This window comes from Larus michahellis, chromosome 12 (genome assembly GCF_964199755.1).
Source record: "Larus michahellis chromosome 12, bLarMic1.1, whole genome shotgun sequence".
NCBI classification, from domain to species: Eukaryota; Metazoa; Chordata; class Aves; order Charadriiformes; family Laridae; genus Larus; species Larus michahellis.
In genome coordinates, this window is record NC_133907.1 from 5,409,415 (window position 1) to 5,427,224 (window position 17,810).

Sequence of the window (17,810 nt, forward strand, 5' to 3'; positions counted from 1 at the left end):
CTCAAGGTTAGGTATTTAAGTCATATTACCCATGCTAATACATGCAGCAGTGGGAGAGCGTCGCCAAGGGCCTGACTCTGCTCCCTTGTGCTGACTAACGCCTACCCCCCTCCCTACTTTTTCCCTCAGTTTTGTACGCCAGGAACCCAGACTCACACTAGGTTTGTGATGATCGACCTTGCTGCTCTACAAGGCAGAGTTTGGAAGTTTGACTTATTTCCTGGGCTAAAACATGCTGCCCCTCACTGAGTGCTGCGGTGTGCTCACTGTGGGCCAGGCTCCAGCCATGCACGTGGCTCCTCCGCAGGCAGACACACAGGGCTGAGCCTTGGGGGCTGAAATGCAGCGAACAAGAAAAAGTCTGTCCCTCTGGGCTGGAGGCTGAAGCTGCCTTCATGAGGCAGCTGCCTGCATGCGATCATCCTCCCTGGAGACACCCTACAAAGGAGCAAAAAGCCCTTTCCTTCCCAGCACTGCCAGGGATGCCGGCACAGTACTGCTCCTTGTGCGAGCACATGTCCCGTGGCAGTACCAGCCCCTCGCACTGCCAGACAGCTCAGGGCAGCCTGGCTCTGCCAGACACGCTGCATTTGAACTCTGATGGGCAACAAATGGCAGAGAGATAGTGGGGCAGAGCCAAGGAGCAGGGCAGCATCTAGGCACATGTGCACCCAAACCCCAGTGCCCCATGTCCTCTCGGAGACCCTGGCACTTCAGCTGGTTATGGGGCTCCTCGGGGACTTCCCCAAGGCTGTGACTCTCCCTTCAAAACAGGGCTCAAGTCCAGCCCAGCAGGTCCCTGCTAGGATACCCTCAGGCTGTCTTGGGCAGGAGTTGGTGGCCTGTGTCCCTGCCCTGGTGGAGGAGAGGCATCCACAGCGTTTCCATCCGCCCAGGCCCGTGGGGGGCTCACACCACCCTGTCCCACTTCAGGGCTGGACCCATGAGCAGGGTCTTGCCTGGGCTGAGACTGGGGGCCGGGGGAGCCCAAGGATACACAGCAGCTGCCCAGGGAACTCCAGTTCCTGGGACGAGCTGGGTGGGGGTGTTGGACAGTGTTGGATCTGGATCCCGGGGGACTCCACCGGGATGGGGCCGGGGTGCAGGAAGGCACCCGCTGGCACAGGGCGGGGGCTCGGTGGGGCCCAGGCGGCCCTTGCCGGCGGGGAGTCCGGGGGGTCGGGACTGACCGGTGGAGAGGCCGGTTGCCCTTCCCGGCGGGAGCGCGGGGAGGCGCCCACCGGTACCGTGAGCTCCCCCGGGACCCCGCGGCGGCGCCTGGGAGGCGGCCGCCCTTTTCGGAGGGGGGAGCGGCGGGGCGGGGCGGAGGCTCCCGGGGCCGGCCGGGGGAGGGGGTTCGGCGGGGCCGGGCCGGGCCGGGCCGGCCGGCGGGCGCGGGGCGAGGCCGGCGGGGGCGGGCGCTGCCGGGGCGGGCTCGGCGGCGCCGTCCTCCCTCCGGAAGTCTCTCCCGCTCCCTCCTTTCTCCTCCTCTCCCCCGACAACATGGCCGCGAAGTCGGACGGCGGCGGCGGCGGCCCGGCCGTGCGGCTGGAGAGCCCGGAGGGTGGCGGCGGGAGGCGGGGGGGCGGCGCGGTCCCCCCGACGCGGCGGTACCGGCTGCGGGACGGCTGTTGGGTGCTCTGCGCCCTCCTGGTCTGCTTCGCGGACGGTGCCTCGGACCTGTGGCTGGCGGCCCACTACTACGTGCGGGGGCAGCGGTGGTGGTTTGGGCTGACGCTGCTCTTCGTGCTGCTGCCCTCGCTGGTGGTGCAGCTGCTCAGCTTCAGGTGGTTCGTCTACGACTTCGCCGCCAGCACCAAGGACAGCGCCGGCAGCACCAAGGACAGCGCCCGCGGCCCCCGCGGCTGCTGCCGCCTCTGCGTCTGGCTGCTGCAGGGCCTCATCCACCTGCTGCAGCTGGGGCAGGTCTGGAGGTACGAGGGTATGGGGGGGACTGGCGGTATGGGGGGATCGGGATGGGGCTGCTGAAGGGCCTCATCTACCTGCTGCAGCTGGGGCAGGTCTGGAGGTATGGGAGAGACGGTGGGACTGGGTTTATGGGGGGACTTGGGGTATGGGATGGTTGGGATGGGGCTGCTGCAGGGCTTCATCCACCTGCTGCAGCTGGGGCAGGTCTGGAGGTACGAGGGTATGGGGGAACTGGGGATACCGGGGGGTCGGGATGGAGCTGCTGCAGGGCCTCATCTACCTGCTGCAGCTGGGGCAGGTCTGAAGGTACAGGGGGGACAGGGGGACTGGGAGTATGGAGCGGTCAGCATGGGGCTGCTGCAGGGCCTCATCTACCTGCTGCAGCTGGGGCAGGTCTGAAGGTACAGGGGGGACAGGGGGACTGGGAGTATGGAGCGGTCAGCATGGGGCTGCTGCAGGGCCTCATCCCCCTGCTGCAGCTGGGGCAGGTCTGGAGGCACTGGGGAGTGGCACGAGGGTCACAGAGACAGGGTGGGGATGGGGAGGACAAGGAGCCAGGATGGGGCTGAGGGGGCTGCTGCGGGGCCTTGTTCACCTGCTGCAGCTGGGGCAGGTCTGGAGGCATAAGGGTATGGGGGTACTGTATGGCCAGGGGACGGGGATGGGGCTGTTGTGGGGCCTCATCCCCCAGCTGCAGCTGGGGCAGGTCTGGAGGCATGAGGGTCATGGAGCCGGTCTGGGGCTGGAGGGAGTGGCAGGGTGCAGCAGGACACGGGCAGGGATAACAGGGTACAGCACAGAGGACACAGGTGGGGATGGCAGGGCATGCGGGGGAAGTGGGTGGGGGTGGCGAAGTGCAGCAGGGGCCCAGGTGGCTAGGGGAGCATGGGGATCAATTCCTCCGCAGCCACAGCAGGATGCATGGTGGGGGAGAGCCCCCAGCAGAGCCTAGCTGTGGGTGCGGGTGGGTGTGGGCAGGAGCTGTGGGTGCCGGCAGGAGCTGGCTTGAGGAGCCCACATCCCAGCTGTATGGCACAGGCCCACCGTTCCTGTGGCTGGGCAGTGCTGGGCCTACTGGGGGGCCTGCCTGTCCATGGCAGCCAGGCGCTGGGGTGTGTGGAGTGCTTCTGCCGGGCACCGAACACCTCAGGCTCGGATCCTTCTCCCAGGCACCTCCCTATGCTCCTGCTCAGAGCTCACCGTGGTCTGTGGGGTCGTGGGTGAAGAGGTGCCATTTGTCCTCCAGCCTGGCCAGGCTTCCCCACCAGGGCTGCATGTCTGCTGCCTGCCCCTTCCTGGGCCTGGGGGAGGGCAGGCTGTGCAGGCAGGGTGAGTGGCAGCTTGGCAGACTTGGGCAGGCTCGAGGCCCTTTTCCTGCTTCTCTGCAGACCCTCCAAAGCCTGAGCTGATGATTTATTGGCACCTTCCTGCCCTGTGCTGTGGAGCCGGCACCACTCCCTCCCAGTTCCGCTGAGCTCCATCCTCGGGCGCTGGGGAAGAGCTGTGGCTCTGGCACTGAGCTGCTTCTCAGGGAGGCCGGTGCTGGGAGGGGAGTGGAGACAATGGCAAATTCCCGGAACAATGCTCTGAGCAGACAGCACTCCCGGCTCAGGTTTCTGTGCTGTTTCCCCTCCTGAGCTACTGTAGTACAGAGCTCCTCCACTCCCTGTTGTCTGCATGCGTTTGTTCGTCTGCTGCTCTTCCTGGGATGCTCCTGGGATGTCTAACTTTGTTTCACAGTGCAGCGCGCACTATGCTATAGAGGCTCCTACTCCTTTTCTTCCCAACACAGCCACTGCCTGACCCTCCTCAATCCCATTCTATCTCCATGGCAGCTCTTGGTGTACACTGGCTGTAGGACGGGTGCAGACTCTGCCTTAATGTGCTGGAGGAGCTGGTGAGGGAGAGGACTGAAGCTCTCTGGCCCACCAGTGGCTGAGCCTGCCTGTAGCCGGTCTTGGCCCTGGCATCCTGTGTGCAATTGCTTGATTCTGGCCTGAGCTGGGGCCGAGCTGTGGTTGGGGGCTTTGCTCCCGGTGGTGTCAGCCATGCTCTCCTGATCTGCTGCACCACGGAGGCTCTTAAGCCAATTAAAGCAGTAACTCTTAGCACTGACCCTCCAGGACATGTTGGTCTCAAGCTGCAGCTGAGTCTCTTTCTAATCTCGGGATTTGGGATTAGCTCGGGTGACCAGTTAAATGCAGTTTGCTAAGCCCATTAGGGCAGTTGGATCCGGTGCAGGTGGATGTGGCAGTTAAAGAAGTGTTGAATAAATGCTGCATGTGAAGGGAAGGCTTTTCCCTGGCCAGGGCACCATGCCCCTCACCAAATATCCCCCCTTCCCTGATTTACCTGCCTCCTCCCTGCCTTGCGATCACCTCGGCAGGTCTCACCCCTACCAAATCCATCACTGCACAGCCACGAGCCCCAGCTGTGTGTCAAAGACCCCCAAATCACAAAAATACAGCTGCTTCCCAGCTGCAAAGGCAGCTCCAAGCACTAACTCTGAGATTATCCCAAATTAAAGCTGCTGCAAGAAGCTGCTGAAGCTAGTTATCATCAGTGCGTTCATGATGCACATACAAATACTCCGCCACGGATGCTCTCCGGTGACGGTGACAGTTGCATGACCATGTGCTCGTGTAAGCAGCAGCAGCACACTGGGGGGCTGCTTCTTGGATGGTTTTGCCACTCAGGAAATGTTATCCACTCTGCTCGCAAAAAGTCACCAGCTCTTTCACCCAAGAAACGCCGAAGGGAAGGGATGCTGTGCACGCCATGTGTGCCTCCCACCCAGCAGTGTTCCCCAGGTTTCCCCTGACACCTCCGTGCGCTGGCAGTTGGCTGGTGTGTCTCTGCAGGTTGCATTGCGCTGGGGACAGCCCTGCCTGTGCCCTTTATGCCCTTGTGTCTCTTTAACCCAGGGTCACACCTAGTTTGGCTGCCTGGGGGTCACCAGGGCCAGACCCAGGGTGTCCTCTCCACCTGCAGGTCCTCCCTGAAATGCCCCCATGAGCCTGTGTCCCCCCATCCTCTGCTGGCGTGGGGACCTGGTGCCACCCCTCAGTCCTGTTGTCAGTCCAGTGGGGCATGGACAAGCTCAGTAGCTCCCGGGGTGGGCTCAGGGGGGGTGTCAGATCTGGGACCTACATGTTCCCCCCTCAGCTCCTTTGCTCTGTCTGCTCAGGAGCTGCCTCAGCCCTGGGAGCACCCAGCTTTGGGCTGTCAGCTTGTCCTGCTGCAGGACCCAGTGCTGGGGTCAGTCACTTGCTGGGGGTCCCCGCCTGGCCCCGGTGTGCAGGACAAGAGGGTTTTTAGGGCCGGATTGAGCCTTTCCCTGAGCATGAGTGGCCTTAGCTGCTCTCATCCACCCTGGGGACCCAGGGCACGTTGGGGTGTGGGGACAGTGGGACACAGGGGCTTTCATCAGCGCCGTGATGTGCCAGCCAGGCGCACGTGCAGCTCTCCCTGATGACCTGACTTGGCGGGATGTGTAAGGGATTAAAATGGCTGCAACAGGGAAGCAATTTTCTCCTTCTTTAAATAAAGGATTAAGGGATGATATCCCAAATTACCTTCTAGGAAAATCACACTCCGTATCGCTCACTCTTAGACTGGGGGGTCCCTCGTCCTTTTCCGTCTGAGGATGATGATTAGTGGATTTGGTTATAAAACAGGCCAGGCATTTCTCCTTGCAATTCTTCTTTTCCAGCACTTGAAAACTGGAGTCAGTAGCTGGGAGTTGGGGGCAAACGGTGACACTGACAGCAAACCCAGCCATGCTGGGGCTCTGGCAAACCTGGCCATGGCGGGGCTCCAGCAAACCCAGCACCCACCCGAGCCCACCGCCTTCCCACTGCAGGGGTTTCGTTGGATTACTCTTTGTAATACAAAGGAGGGAGCAATTAGCCCTGAGAGCTCTCGCGGTCGGTTTCTGCCTCATCATCAGTTTTTTGAAAATTAAACGATCTTTTTTTCAAGTGATTGATTCTGTATTTCCCATGCAGCTGCTGTGGCGCTGGGTTGGTAAGCGCTCACCGTGCGCTGTCAGCGTGGGGATGTTTCTCTGGGCTGAAACACCACGGGATGATCAAATGCATAACAAATAAGAACCAACATTTCATTCTGGCAAGTTGATGGGAGATGAAATCTCATTTTAATGAGATCTATGGAACTGACAGGAAGATGGGAGGATAATTGTGCCCCCACTGAAAGCTGGGGGAGGCCGCGGGTCACTTGTTGAGCGGCTGAGGAGCCGGGGACGGCGCGGCTCTGGGGTCTGTGCACGGGCAGCTGCTGTGCGCTGCAGATGGCAGGATGCCGGTGCTGACGAGCCCAATTAGCGAGACTGATTACAGGGAGAGGATGAGGTCATCAGCATCCACGTCTCACTCGCGCATGGGTGCCCTGGGACCATCAGTGATGCCCTGTGGCATCCCCGGCTCTGCATTGCTTCTCCCGTTGCCTTCCCCCCACGCTGTGCCCTCTGTCCCTAGGGGGGTGTCCCGGTTCACACCCTGCCAGTGAGGGGGGGTCCATCCCCAGGCCCTTCTGCATGTCCAGGAGCAGCGCCTGGCATGGAGAGGGGCCGGAGCACCATGGTGCTGCGATGCCAGCGGTGGCCTGGCATGTGAGGTGGTGGCAGCACTGGTCTGGCTGGCCACAAGCAGGTGGCACCAGGGTGCGAACTTGTGCCGGGAGCCCCTTTGCAGGGCTGGGAGCACCGGCGTCATTGCCCCCGGTGTTTTCCCATGGGTGAGCCCCAGTTGTGTTCCCCCTGGTTCACTTCGTGCTGCTCCATGCAAGGGCCGTTAAGGAAAGGGAGGCAGGAACAAGGGATGGGCTGCAGAAAAGGCTAAAATTAGCTGCTCCCCCCGAAGTAGGGGGTTAAAGCGTCATTTTGACACAGGCACAAAGAAGCCGGCAGGGGCCTGGAGCTGGACTGGCTGTGGGATGGCCCCTGCAGCCACCGGCACCCGCTGAAACTGCGGCGGAACTACTAAAATCATGTTATTTGCTGACAGCAACTTCTTGCCCCGTAGCCAGCTCTCAGGAGGGCTTTTCGGGGCTTCCAGCAGGGCAGGTGGGAGGGGATGGGCAGGTGGTGATGGGGCTGATGACGCATCAGCGGCTTTGCCGGGGAGGACCACGGGAGCCCTGTGGGACCAGCATGACAACCCTGCCCTCCTGCACGCTGAGTGAGCCAGCGAGGCTGCCCGGGGTGGGAGCAGATGGCAGCGGGGTGTCACGGAGGCCTCGGTGGTCCCAGCTGATGGCTCCCACTGTGGTCTCAGGGCTGTGCAGCCCAGGGGCAGGAGCACCCGGTCATCCCTGCAGCAGGAGCAGGGCCGGCTTCTGCCTCCTTCCGCTGACGGATGAGCCAAAAGTGCTGGGATCAGGGTTTCTCCTGTGCTCCGGGCTAATGGAGTCGGCTGGCAGCACTTCCCGGAGCTGATGGAGAGGCCGTCGCTCTGCGTGACGGTTTGACTCGGCTGGGAGGAAGCTGTATGGCCTGACATCCTCCCGCTTCATCTTTCTGTTTTCCTCCTCATCCGGCTCCCTCTTTCCCCCGAGGCAGCAGAGACACCGGCTGCCTGGGAATGCCCTGCCTGTCCGGCTCCGTGTCCCCTCCTGCGGTGCCTGGATCTGGCCCCGTGCCGTGGGGAGGGGTCCCCGGTGGCGGTGACTCAGCCGGTGCATGCGTCGGTGCCACGCACACCTCCGCTGACCCCCGTCCGACAACCAGATGGCCAGGGTCAGTGTGTGCGTGCACCCGCAGCCCTGCCAAGAGCCCAGGAGCTTCCCGCAGGCACCGCAGCACGACCAGCTGGTGCCTCCATCCCGGCCGGGGCAGGGGGAGGCAGGGTGGGCTCTGTGCCAGCTGGAACAAAGATATCCCCTTTGAGAAGCACCGGGGGCACCATGACGGCTGAGTGGGCACCGTGATGGCCGTGTGGGCAGTGGGGTGATGGCCAGGTGAGTCCCAGGGCAGCAGGGTGCTGAGCTGGCTTTGCACAAACTGCCCCTTCCCGGCACCTCGGGGCCCCCGGGGTGGGACAGGGATGTGCTCAGCATCACCATCGCCCCGCAGCCCCGGTGTGGGGGACTTTCTGTGGCTCCGACTCAGGGAGGAATTGCTCGCTTGAGCAGGTTGGCAGCGGTCACGGGGCATGCCTGGGATGGGCAGGGGGAGGTGAGCTCAGCTGCCCAGGCAGCAGGGGCTCCTCTCACCCTCCCACCCCCTCCTCATGCAGGTACCTCCGCACGCTGTACCTGGGGCTGCAGAGCCGGTGGCAGGCCGAGCACCGCCGCCGCCACTTCTACTGGCGGATGATGTTCGAGAGCGCGGACATCAGCATGCTGCGGCTGCTGGAGACCTTCCTGAAGAGCGCGCCCCAGCTCGTGCTGCAGCTCAGCATCATGGTGCAGCAGAACAGCATCGAGCCGCTGCAGGGTAAGGGACACGGCCCCGCGGCAGGGGACAGGGATGGCTGGAGGGGGGGATCTTGGGCTGCCGCAGGCTCTCACTGCCCTTCCCTGCTTTGTGTCCACAGGGCTCTCAGCCTCGGCCTCGCTGGTTTCCCTGGCATGGATGATCGCCTCCTACCAGAAAGTGCTGCGAGACTCGCGGGAGGACAAGATGCCCATGTCCTACAAGGGCGCTGTGGTGCAGATCCTGTGGCATCTCTTCACCATCGCCGCCCGTGCTATCGCCTTCGCCCTCTTCGCCTCCGTGTTCCAGCTGTACTTTGGCATCTTCATCGTCACCCACTGGTGCATCATGACCTTCTGGATCATCCAGGGCGAGACGGACTTCTGCATGTCTAAGTGGGAGGAGATCATCTACAACATGGTAGTGGGCATCATCTACATCTTCTGTTGGTTCAACGTCAAGGAGGGACGGAGCCGCTACCGCATGTGCATCTACTACGTCATCACGCTGTCGGAGAATGCTGCCCTCACCGTCCTCTGGTTCCTCTACTATGACCGCAAGACCACCTCCGACTTCGACGCCTTAATCCTCGTCTGCGTGGTCAGCTCCAGCTTTGCCCTCGGCATCTTCTTCATGTTCATCTACTACTGCCTCTTGCATCCCAATGGCCCCATGTTCGGCCCCCACTCTGGGGGCTGCATTTTCCGGCAGCGGCCGGCCCCGGTGCCGGGGTCCCCCACGGACGCCGTCACCAGCCCTCCTCGCTCGCTGCCGCGGACTACAGGGGGGGAGCGGGAAGGGGCGCCGGGGGAGCGGGACAGCTGCGTGCCTGTCTTCCAGGTGAGACCCTGTGCCCCACCGGCGCCGGCCGCCCGCGCCCCGCGGACAGAGGGGCCCGTCATCCGCATTGACCTGCCCAGGAAGAAGTACCCAGCCTGGGACGCCCACTTCATTGACCGGCGCCTGCGAAAGACCATCCTGGCGCTGGAGTACGCATCGCCCACCACCCCGCGCCTGCAGTACCGCACCCCTGGTGCTCCCCAGGAGGTGCTGGAGTACGAGACCACCGTGTAGGGCAGGGGACGTGGGGCCGTGGCAGGGCCCTCCCGGTGCCATCCTGGCTGCCCCGCGTCTTCACAGCCATTTGCCTTTCTGTTGGGTTTGCCGGTGCTGCCGTGCTGCCACGCTGAGCGCCCTGCGGGTGGGGGCCAGGGAGGTCTCTTGGTGCTATGCCCCCCCATGCCACCCTCCTGCAGCCGAGACCCCTGTCCTACCCTGCAGTGGCCACCCCAGCTCCCCCCGGGGTTCCTCCTTGCCAAAATACCTCACCGGTGCCTCAGCCCAAAGCAGTGGGTGCTGTGGCCCCACAGTGCTCGACCGGGTCGGCGGTGCAGGATGAGGACCGGGGGCACCCCCGGGCTGGGGGCTGTAGGGGCTGCGAGGGGCCTGGGGCATGGTGGGGCATGACATGGCCCAGGTGGGCAGCACGTGGGGACACAGGTGCAGGGGCTGCCCCATGTCTGTGCCGCAGCGGGGCCGTGGGGCTGGAACGTGGCTGCACTGGGGTGTGTGTGAGGCTCCTGTCACCCCCAGGGAGCTGGGGCAGGGGACTGCCAGGGTCTGGCCAGCCCCCCTGTGTCTCCTGTCTCCCCCTGCCTTGTGATGCCATCCATGGGGGAGTCCCCTCATCTCCATCCTTGGTCCCCCTGGCTTGAGTTTGAGCCGTGCCCCCATTCCACAGGTCCCTGCTGTCCTGTGGGGCGCAAACCCTGGCTGGGGGAGCCCCTCACAAGTGGGCACCAACCTCGATCCCCCCGGCATTGAGCTGGGCCCCCGGCTCCAGCTGGGGTGGCAGGGGATGGCTCCCCCTCATCGTACCCCCCAGTCCCCATGGGAACCGCTTCATCTCATCGGGTTTGTTTTCACCTGAATAGTGACATTTTGTGTGACATTTTCTACCTCCGCTGAGGCCGGGGGAGGCAGGGCCTGCCTGGCACTGCTGGGGGGTGTGTGCAGGGCTGCGAGCATTCCCAGGGCTCCCCGAAGCGGGATTCACCCCACAGCCATTCTCCCCTCCCGGGTTTAGCACCGCTTCACACCTGGGAGCATTTCCATCCATCCCCGCATTGGCATCAGCACCCTCCAGCTTCCCAGTATAAATGTGAGCCGGGATCCTGCTCTCCCCTGCCTTCCCCCCTGCCTGCCCCCCTGCCTGTCCCCCTGCCTGCCCAGGGGAGCGGGGCTGCCCTGGGCTCCGGGGTTGAATGTGTCCCCTGGTCCTGCCCGGATCCGTTGGCATGTGCCCGCCCGAAGGGCTGTGCTGAATGTACCCTGTGCCCCCCCGGGGCCAGGCGTGTCCACGCGTGTGCGTGTGCATGTGTGTGTGTGTGCAGGGGGTGGCAGGGGTTCGCAGGGCAGGGGAGCTGCCGGACCCTGCGGCTGTGCACCACCTCGGCCCCTCGCCCCCCGCACCCACGGTCCCTGTGCCTTCCCCGCACGCCCCGTGCCCCCCACGCCGGTCCCGGCTGACCCTGTGCCACGGTGCCAAGCCCTGGGCAGGGGAGTGTGGGCATCCCCGCACCGGCCCCACCATGCCACCCCACGAGGAACCCCACGAGGAACTGCGCCGGCCACGGGGAGGGCTGCTGTGGGGGAGCTGCCCCTGGGAACGGCTCTGGCTGCCACCCACTGGGACGGGGCGTGGGATCCCCGAAGGATGGTGCAGGTGCCCATCCCTGTGGCACAGGGTGGCAGTTGTTGGTGGCATCACATTGTTTTTGTTTCCCATTTCTCTGTAGCTGGAAAGCCGGGGTGACAGCAGGCCGGGGTGGGCCATCGTTGGGGTCGCTGGTGCTAACTGGTGCTAACTGGAAGCCTCGGAAACCCTTTTGGAGGAGGGTGCAAAGGATGCCGGGGGATGGGCAGCAGGCCGGGCCCCCTGCGACCTGTATCCCTCCTTCACCGCCAGTGATGGGCAGACCCCGGTGGTGGGTGCCGACCCTGCCGGGGACAGCTCTGGGCGCAGGGTGGTTCTGTGGAAGGGTCTCATTTCCTCAGGGAAGGTCAGGGGCAGTGGCCGGGGGAGCCAGGCTGAGGCCGGGGCTCACCCGCAGCCCCCGCATGGGTGCCCAGGTGGCGGCATCTCCTTGCCAGGTCCCACTTCTGGAGCCGGGGAGCCACCAGGGCTGGGTTGCATGGGGACTAGGGACCGGTGTGGGGCAGCTCACCTGGCTCCCCCCAGCCCCATCCCCTCTCCCCGTCCCCCCAAGGGCAGAGAGGAGCTGCCAGTCAGGGCAATCTGTACCCCCCCTCCATACCCTTCACCCCTAGGGTTTGCGTGGGGACACGGGGGTTGCACTGGCAGGACAGAGGGACACTTTTCTATGCACTCAAGCCACGGTACCCTCAGCCCTGAGCTGCTGTGGGCAGGGATCTCAGCAGCGGCAGGTGGCACTGAGCCATGCGGGGGGCACAGGGCAGCCATGGGACCCAGCCCCGGGGTTCAGCCCACCCTCCTGCCACCCACCAGGCCTGTGGTGCCACCTACCCAGCACCCCGGTGCCAGCGGCAGCAATGGGACCATGGCAACGGGGACCAAGCCGGGGCCAAGCCAGGCGCTGTGGGATGGGGGAAGCTCCAGGGGTGCTTGAGCTCCCACTGGGGACGGGGGTCCTGGTCCTTTGGGGGGTGTCATCCCAGGGGTGGCAGTAGGGCCATCCCGGCTTCAGGGAGCGGGGAGAGGTTTGGACTGGGGCCATTCGTTCCCAGCGGGGGCTGCTGGGGGTCTCTGCCACGTCTCTGGCCCCTCCCCAGTGCCGGGACCTGGCGGCCACTGTCACGTACTGTAAATACTCTGTGTGCCACCTTCTTCTCTGGGACCCTCGGCGCGGGCGGGGGGGCGAGCGGTAGGCCGTGGTCCGTACCAAGACTTTTTTGTATACCACAAACTTTTTGTATATTTTTAATTTTGCTGCAACATGAGATATTAAATTCATTTCAATAAGCCCCGCCTGCGGGAACCTGTCCTTGCCAGCACCTCCGGCTCATGCCCTGGGATCCGCACCAGGGCAGGATGCTGCCCCTCCGTACCGGGGTGCTTGGGGACGCTGGGGGACAGAGCAGGAGGGCTGCGGCGGTGCTGCCCATCTGGTGTCAGTGGCCCTGGCCGATGCTGGTGGCCGGCAGGGAAGGGGTGCAGGCAGGATGCAGTGTGCCGGGGAGGAAGCCGCTGGACACAGCCCTGTCCCTGTCGCCAGCGCTGCAGGGACAATCTCCTCCCTGCCGGAGGCCCCGATCCGTGGCTGACCCCCAGACCCACGGGGGGCTCAGGCTCCATGGCCGGCCGTGGGGATGGGGTGCTGGGTGCAGCTACGCGGGCTCCTGCCAGTGCCGTTCCCTGTGCCGGGGCTCCGTGTGGGCCTGGCAGGATGGGCCAGAGAGGGCCAGGAGCCTCCAGCACTGCCCCATGGTGATGGGGCTGATGTGGGGCTGTGGGGCAGCGGAACAGGCCCCAGACCCAGGGGGGAGCCCTGCGGCAGTGAGGGGCAGGGGCTGCTCTGCAGCAGGGTCCTGCGGGCACCCCCAGTCCCAGCCCCAGCCCCAGCCCCAGCCCCAGCCCCTGCTCCGGTCCCATCCCAGCCTATTTTGGCCCCTGCGTCTGCTCAAATCTCAGTCCAGTCCCAGCACCAGTTCCAGCCCAGCCCCAGTCCCAGTCCAAGCCCCTGCTCCAGTTCCGTCCCAGCCAACTTCAGCCCCTGCTTTTGCACAAGTACCAGCCCAGACCCACTCCTAGCGCCAGCCCCAGCCCCAGTCCCAATCACAATCCCAGTCCCAGTTCCAGTCCCAGTCCCAGCCCCAGCCCCAGCCCCAGCCCCAGTCCAAGTCTCAGTCCTGTCCTAGTCCCAGCCCAGCCCAGTCCCAGCACCCCCCCAGGAGGGGCAGGAACTCACATCCCAGCCATCCTGGTGGAGTTTCCGACACAGGAAAAGGCAGCGGCGCCGAGCGGGGCGGTGGGGGCGGCCGTGCTGGGAGGCAGCACCGCGGCCCTGCCATGGACTGCGAGGCCAAGAAGGGGAAGAAGGTGCGTGGGCCTGGGGCTGGTGTCCTGGGGGGCTGGCGGGAGGGTGGGAGCGGGCAAGACACATGGGGACACTGGACGAGTGTCCCCGCAACCCTCCCCTGGTGTGGTGGTGAGAGGTGGGGTCCCCACCTGCTGCCCCCCAAACCGCCCAAATGCTGCAAATTTGGGGTCAGTGAGAAGAGAGGTGACCAGCCCCTCCTCGGGCGCTGGGTGCCCGCGGACCCCCTGCATGGGTGCCGGGGTTGGACGCCCAGCGCTGATGCGTCCCCGTGCCCGCTCTCCCTCCCAGGGCTTTGTGTCGCCCATCAAGCGGCTGGTTTTCCCCAAAGCGGCTCGGAGGCCGGCGCTCCGCAGCAGCGTCTACCGGCGGCCGCTGCACTCAGTGCCCCTCTACCCCCCCGATTACCTGATCGACCCCCAGATCTTGCTGCATGACTACGTGGAGAAGGAGGTGAAGGTAAGGGGGTGGGAGGTCCCCAGGGATGCTCAGGGTCCCTGCCTTTGCGCAGTGGGGGTGACGAGGCCACCACACCACACAGAGGGCCACCACCCACGGTGGCCAGGAGGGTCCTGGTCCCCTCCCTGCCTGGGTAACACCCAGGGAAGGGGAAGGTGGGCTGGGGGTGCAGGAAGGACGCCCCCATTGCAGGGTCTCCCTGCACTCTGTGTGGATGTGGGTGCTCTGGGGGAGGCTCTGGGCCATGGGGTGGGGAGGATGCATAACCCCAAGCCCCCTGGCCCCAACCCCCCCACCAGCTGCCCTGGGTTTTGTCCCCCCCATAGTTTTTAGGCCACCTGACATGGGTGACAGCCTCCCTGAACCCTTCCAGCCGGGATGAGGTGCTGCAGCTGCTGGACACAGCCAGGGTAAGAGGGGTCCCGACACCGCCCCCGTGTGACCCCCCTACACAGCTGGGTGCCCCCACGCCCCTGGTGTTTGTTCTGCCCCCGCAGCAGCTGAAGGAGCTGCCGCTGCAGACGACGCCGGAGCAGGACAGCATCCTCAGCCTCTCCGCACGCTGCCTCCTGCTCACCTGGCGCGACAACGAGGAGCTGATCCTGCGCATCCCCACCCACGAGATCGCTGCGGCGTCCTACCTGCGCGATGACGCCCTGCATCTCCTCATCCTCAAAACCGGTGCGGGTGTCTGGCTGGGCCAGCTGTGCCACAGCTGGTCCCGAGCGCCCAGTGTCCCCAGGGCACAGGGTTTGGAGCCCAGGGGGGGCGGTGCTGGGGAGGTGCTGGGTCCTGTGAGGGCAGCAGCATGGGCTGAGCTCAAAAGCCCTCACTGGCTCGGCAAGGGGCTTGGTGGGGGTCTGCTTTCCTGGGGCTGGAGCAGGGCACTGCTTCAGGCTCCCCACCATCTCTGCTCTGTAGGGCTCCCCGTCCTCTGGGTCACCACTGCCCCGGCAGGCAGGTCCCAGCTGTGCTCCCAGCCCCGTTGCCTTTAACGTCAGGAGGAGAGGAGGCTGGAAGTGACCCCTGTCCCTGTGTCATCCCCCCTCCCTGCACATGGAGCCCCAGGGGGGCACAGGGACTCCTGCGCTTTGATCAGCAAACCTGGGCTCAGCTGCCAGCCGCAGGCAGGGTCCCCGGGGAGGGGGCTGCGCTGGGTTGAACTCCAGCCTGCACACAGAGCGGTCCCCTAATCCCCTGCCCTGCTGCCCCTAATCCTCCAGTCTCCTGCCCCTAATCCCCCTGCCCCAGCCCCACTGCAGCCCCACTGTTCCCAACCCATTGGGGCTCCCCATCCCGTCCTCCCCCCATCCCTCTGCATCCCTCCCAGCCGGTGGGATGGGGCAGCCAGTGCCTGGGGGCCAGGCAGGGTAGGCAGCGCCGCCCCCAACCCTGATGCCCAGTCTCTCCTTCGCTGCCCCAGGCCTGGGGGTGGACCCGGTCCCCGCTGGAGCGCACCCCGAGGTGGCCCCCATCGGTTTGCCGGAGTCGTTCCCGGCTGAGAAGCGGCCGGGAGGTTCGTGGCCGGAGGGTGGGCGGCTGGGGGGCCCGATGGAGCGGCGGCACACCATCTGCAGCCTGGACTGGCGGGCAGCGCGGGGTGGGCAGGAGGGCCGGCAGGGCGGCAGCCTGGAGCGGCGGCGGGGCGGCAGCTGGGAGCGGCGGCAGCGCGGGCGGCCCTCGGGCAGCTGGGAGCGGCGGCAGCCCTGCGGCGGCAGCTGGGAGCGGCGGCAGGCCGGTACCGTCGGCGGCAGCTGGGAGCGTGGTGCCGGCTTCGGCAGCTGGGAGCGGCGGCACGCCGGCAGCAACCCCCTGGACCCTCAGGACCCCTGCCCCGACGCCTACTCCAACCTCATCATCCTCGCCGTGCCCAACAGGGTGAGTGGCCCCAGCACAGAGCCATTTGCCAGCACATGGCCACCCACCAGCACATGGCCACCAGCCCACCCGTGCTCCTTCCCTCCCACTGCAGGACGCTGGCGAAGAGTCCTGCGCGCTCATCTGCCAGGTCTTCCAGATCATCTATGGGGACCAGAGCATCGAGTGTGTGGATCGCGCCGGGTACCACTACACCTCCACACCCACACGGCCCTGGCTCTCCAGCAGGAGTGAGTGGCTGGGGACGGGCATGGGGATGCCGAGCAGGGTGGCACAGGCCTGACAGACAGGGGTGTGTTGGCCAGGTGCCATGGTAGAGGGTTGGCCCCACTCTTAGACCTCATCTCTCCCTCCCCAGGCGACAGCTGCCGTACGGACGGGACGTACGGCTACGACGCCGACTTCAGCTGCTGCAGCTCCTTGTGAGTCTGGCTCCCCTCAAGGTGCCCCTGCACTGGGGTGGGTGCCCCAGCCCCAGCTGGGTGCCTGTCCCAGCTGCAGAGATGCCCCAGCCCTGCCCGATGGTGGGTGCTGTGCAGTGTGGGCACACAAGGGGTGGCAGCACCCACTGACTCCCGTTCTCTTGCAGCAACGGCTCCCATGACACCTTCGAAGCGTATTACAGTGGCGCCTCGTCACCCTCATTCCACCAGTCCCACCACAGCTTGGCCACTGCCTGCAGCGGCAGCGACCAGAGCAGCGCAGGGCTGGAGCAGCTGCAGGACTACATGGTCACGGTGCGGGGACAGGGAAAGGGGAGGGACCCTGCAAGGGTCTGAGCCCCCGGCACCAGGGAGTAGCCGGTCGGGTGCGGAGTTGGGGGGGCTGGGGCTGTGCACTGCCGGTGTCCCCAGTACCAACTTGTCCCCGTGTCCTCGCAGCTGCGCAACAAGCTGTCACCGCAGGAGATCCAGCAGTTCGCCCTCCTGCTCCGTGAGTACCGCCTGGGCACGCCGGTGCAGGAGTACTGCGGGGAGCTCCTGCGCCTCTACGGGGATCGCAGGAAATTCCTCCTCCTGGGTGAGTGTCACCCTAGTGATGTCCATGCATCCCTTGGGGGCAGGGTGCTGCTGCTGGGTGTGCTCCTGGGGGTGTTGGGACCTCACTGCTTGCAGGGGATGGGATGGGATGGGATGGGATGGGATGGGATGGGATGGGATGGGATGGGATGAGCCCCCCTGCAAGCAGACAGTGGGGCTGGGTGGCATCACACCCCAGCGCTGCCCACCTGGGCAGGGTCACCCTGAGGCTGACGGTGGCCATGGCAGGAATGAGGCCCTTCATCCCCGACCAAGACATCGGGTACTTTGAGACCTTCCTGGAGAGCATTGGCATCCGGGAGGGCGGGATCCTCACCGACAGCTTCGGCCGCATCAAGCGCAGCATGAGCAACACATCGGCCTCGGCCGTGCGCAGCTACGACAGCTGGTCCTTGCGCTCGGAGTCCGAGTCCTTCAACCGCATGATCACGGACATCACCCACGACATCGAGGCGCTGGCACGGGATGAGGAAGAGGAGGAGGAGGAGGAAGAGGACAACTACCTGTGAGGGGGTGCCAAAACCCAGCTCCCTGCTCGCTGACACAGTGCTGCACCTCCAAGCCCAGACGTGCCAAGTGCCCAGCTCTGCCACAGTGCCTGGGACAGGGGATGTTGTCCCCCTGTTTGTCACCATGGGAGGCGACATGGGTTTCGCACCACCCTGGCAGCTCTCAGAAGGGCTGATGGCATCGCAGGGCAGCCCTGGCAGTGGGGGAGCCCCCGGCCGGCAATGCCATGTGCTGTAATTTCTGCAGATTGCAATTAAATGCCAGCACTGGGCGTGCAGCAGGTTCTTCCCTGGGGAAAGGCCATGCCAGGGTAGGGGGACTGCTGTGGCGGGGGGCAAGCTGGGGTGGGGGGATGATTGCAGCCCTGGCAGGCACTGTGCCACTGCTGGTCTGGGCACCCTGTCCATCCCAGTGCCATATGCAGGTCACTCCCAGAGCTGAGGAGCTCCCAGCCATGCCAGACTGTGCCCAGGGGATGCTTTT

The 17,810-nt window shown here is 65.0% G+C and overlaps 2 protein-coding genes across 2 annotated transcripts; both read left to right on the plus strand.

The window, feature by feature from the left end:
- The first annotated feature begins 1,503 nt into the window (after positions 1-1,503).
- Positions 1,504-12,354, plus strand: XKR7 (XK related 7). The gene is made up of 3 exons (XM_074605424.1): positions 1,504-1,934; positions 8,184-8,383; positions 8,484-12,354. The coding sequence occupies exons 1-3, from the start codon at positions 1,504-1,506 to the stop codon at positions 9,434-9,436; spliced, it is 1,584 nt and encodes a 527-aa protein (XP_074461525.1). The 3' UTR covers positions 9,437-12,354.
- A 986-nt stretch (positions 12,355-13,340) lies between these two features.
- CCM2L (CCM2 like scaffold protein) lies at positions 13,341-17,598 on the plus strand. Its single transcript, XM_074604915.1, has 10 exons — positions 13,341-13,442; positions 13,732-13,899; positions 14,226-14,309; positions 14,397-14,580; positions 15,323-15,777; positions 15,872-16,007; positions 16,136-16,199; positions 16,367-16,514; positions 16,659-16,797; positions 17,046-17,598. Exons 1-10 carry the CDS (start codon positions 13,413-13,415, stop codon positions 17,324-17,326), a joined length of 1,689 nt encoding a protein of 562 aa, XP_074461016.1. The 5' UTR covers positions 13,341-13,412; the 3' UTR covers positions 17,327-17,598.
- Positions 17,599-17,810: the final 212 nt, after the last annotated feature.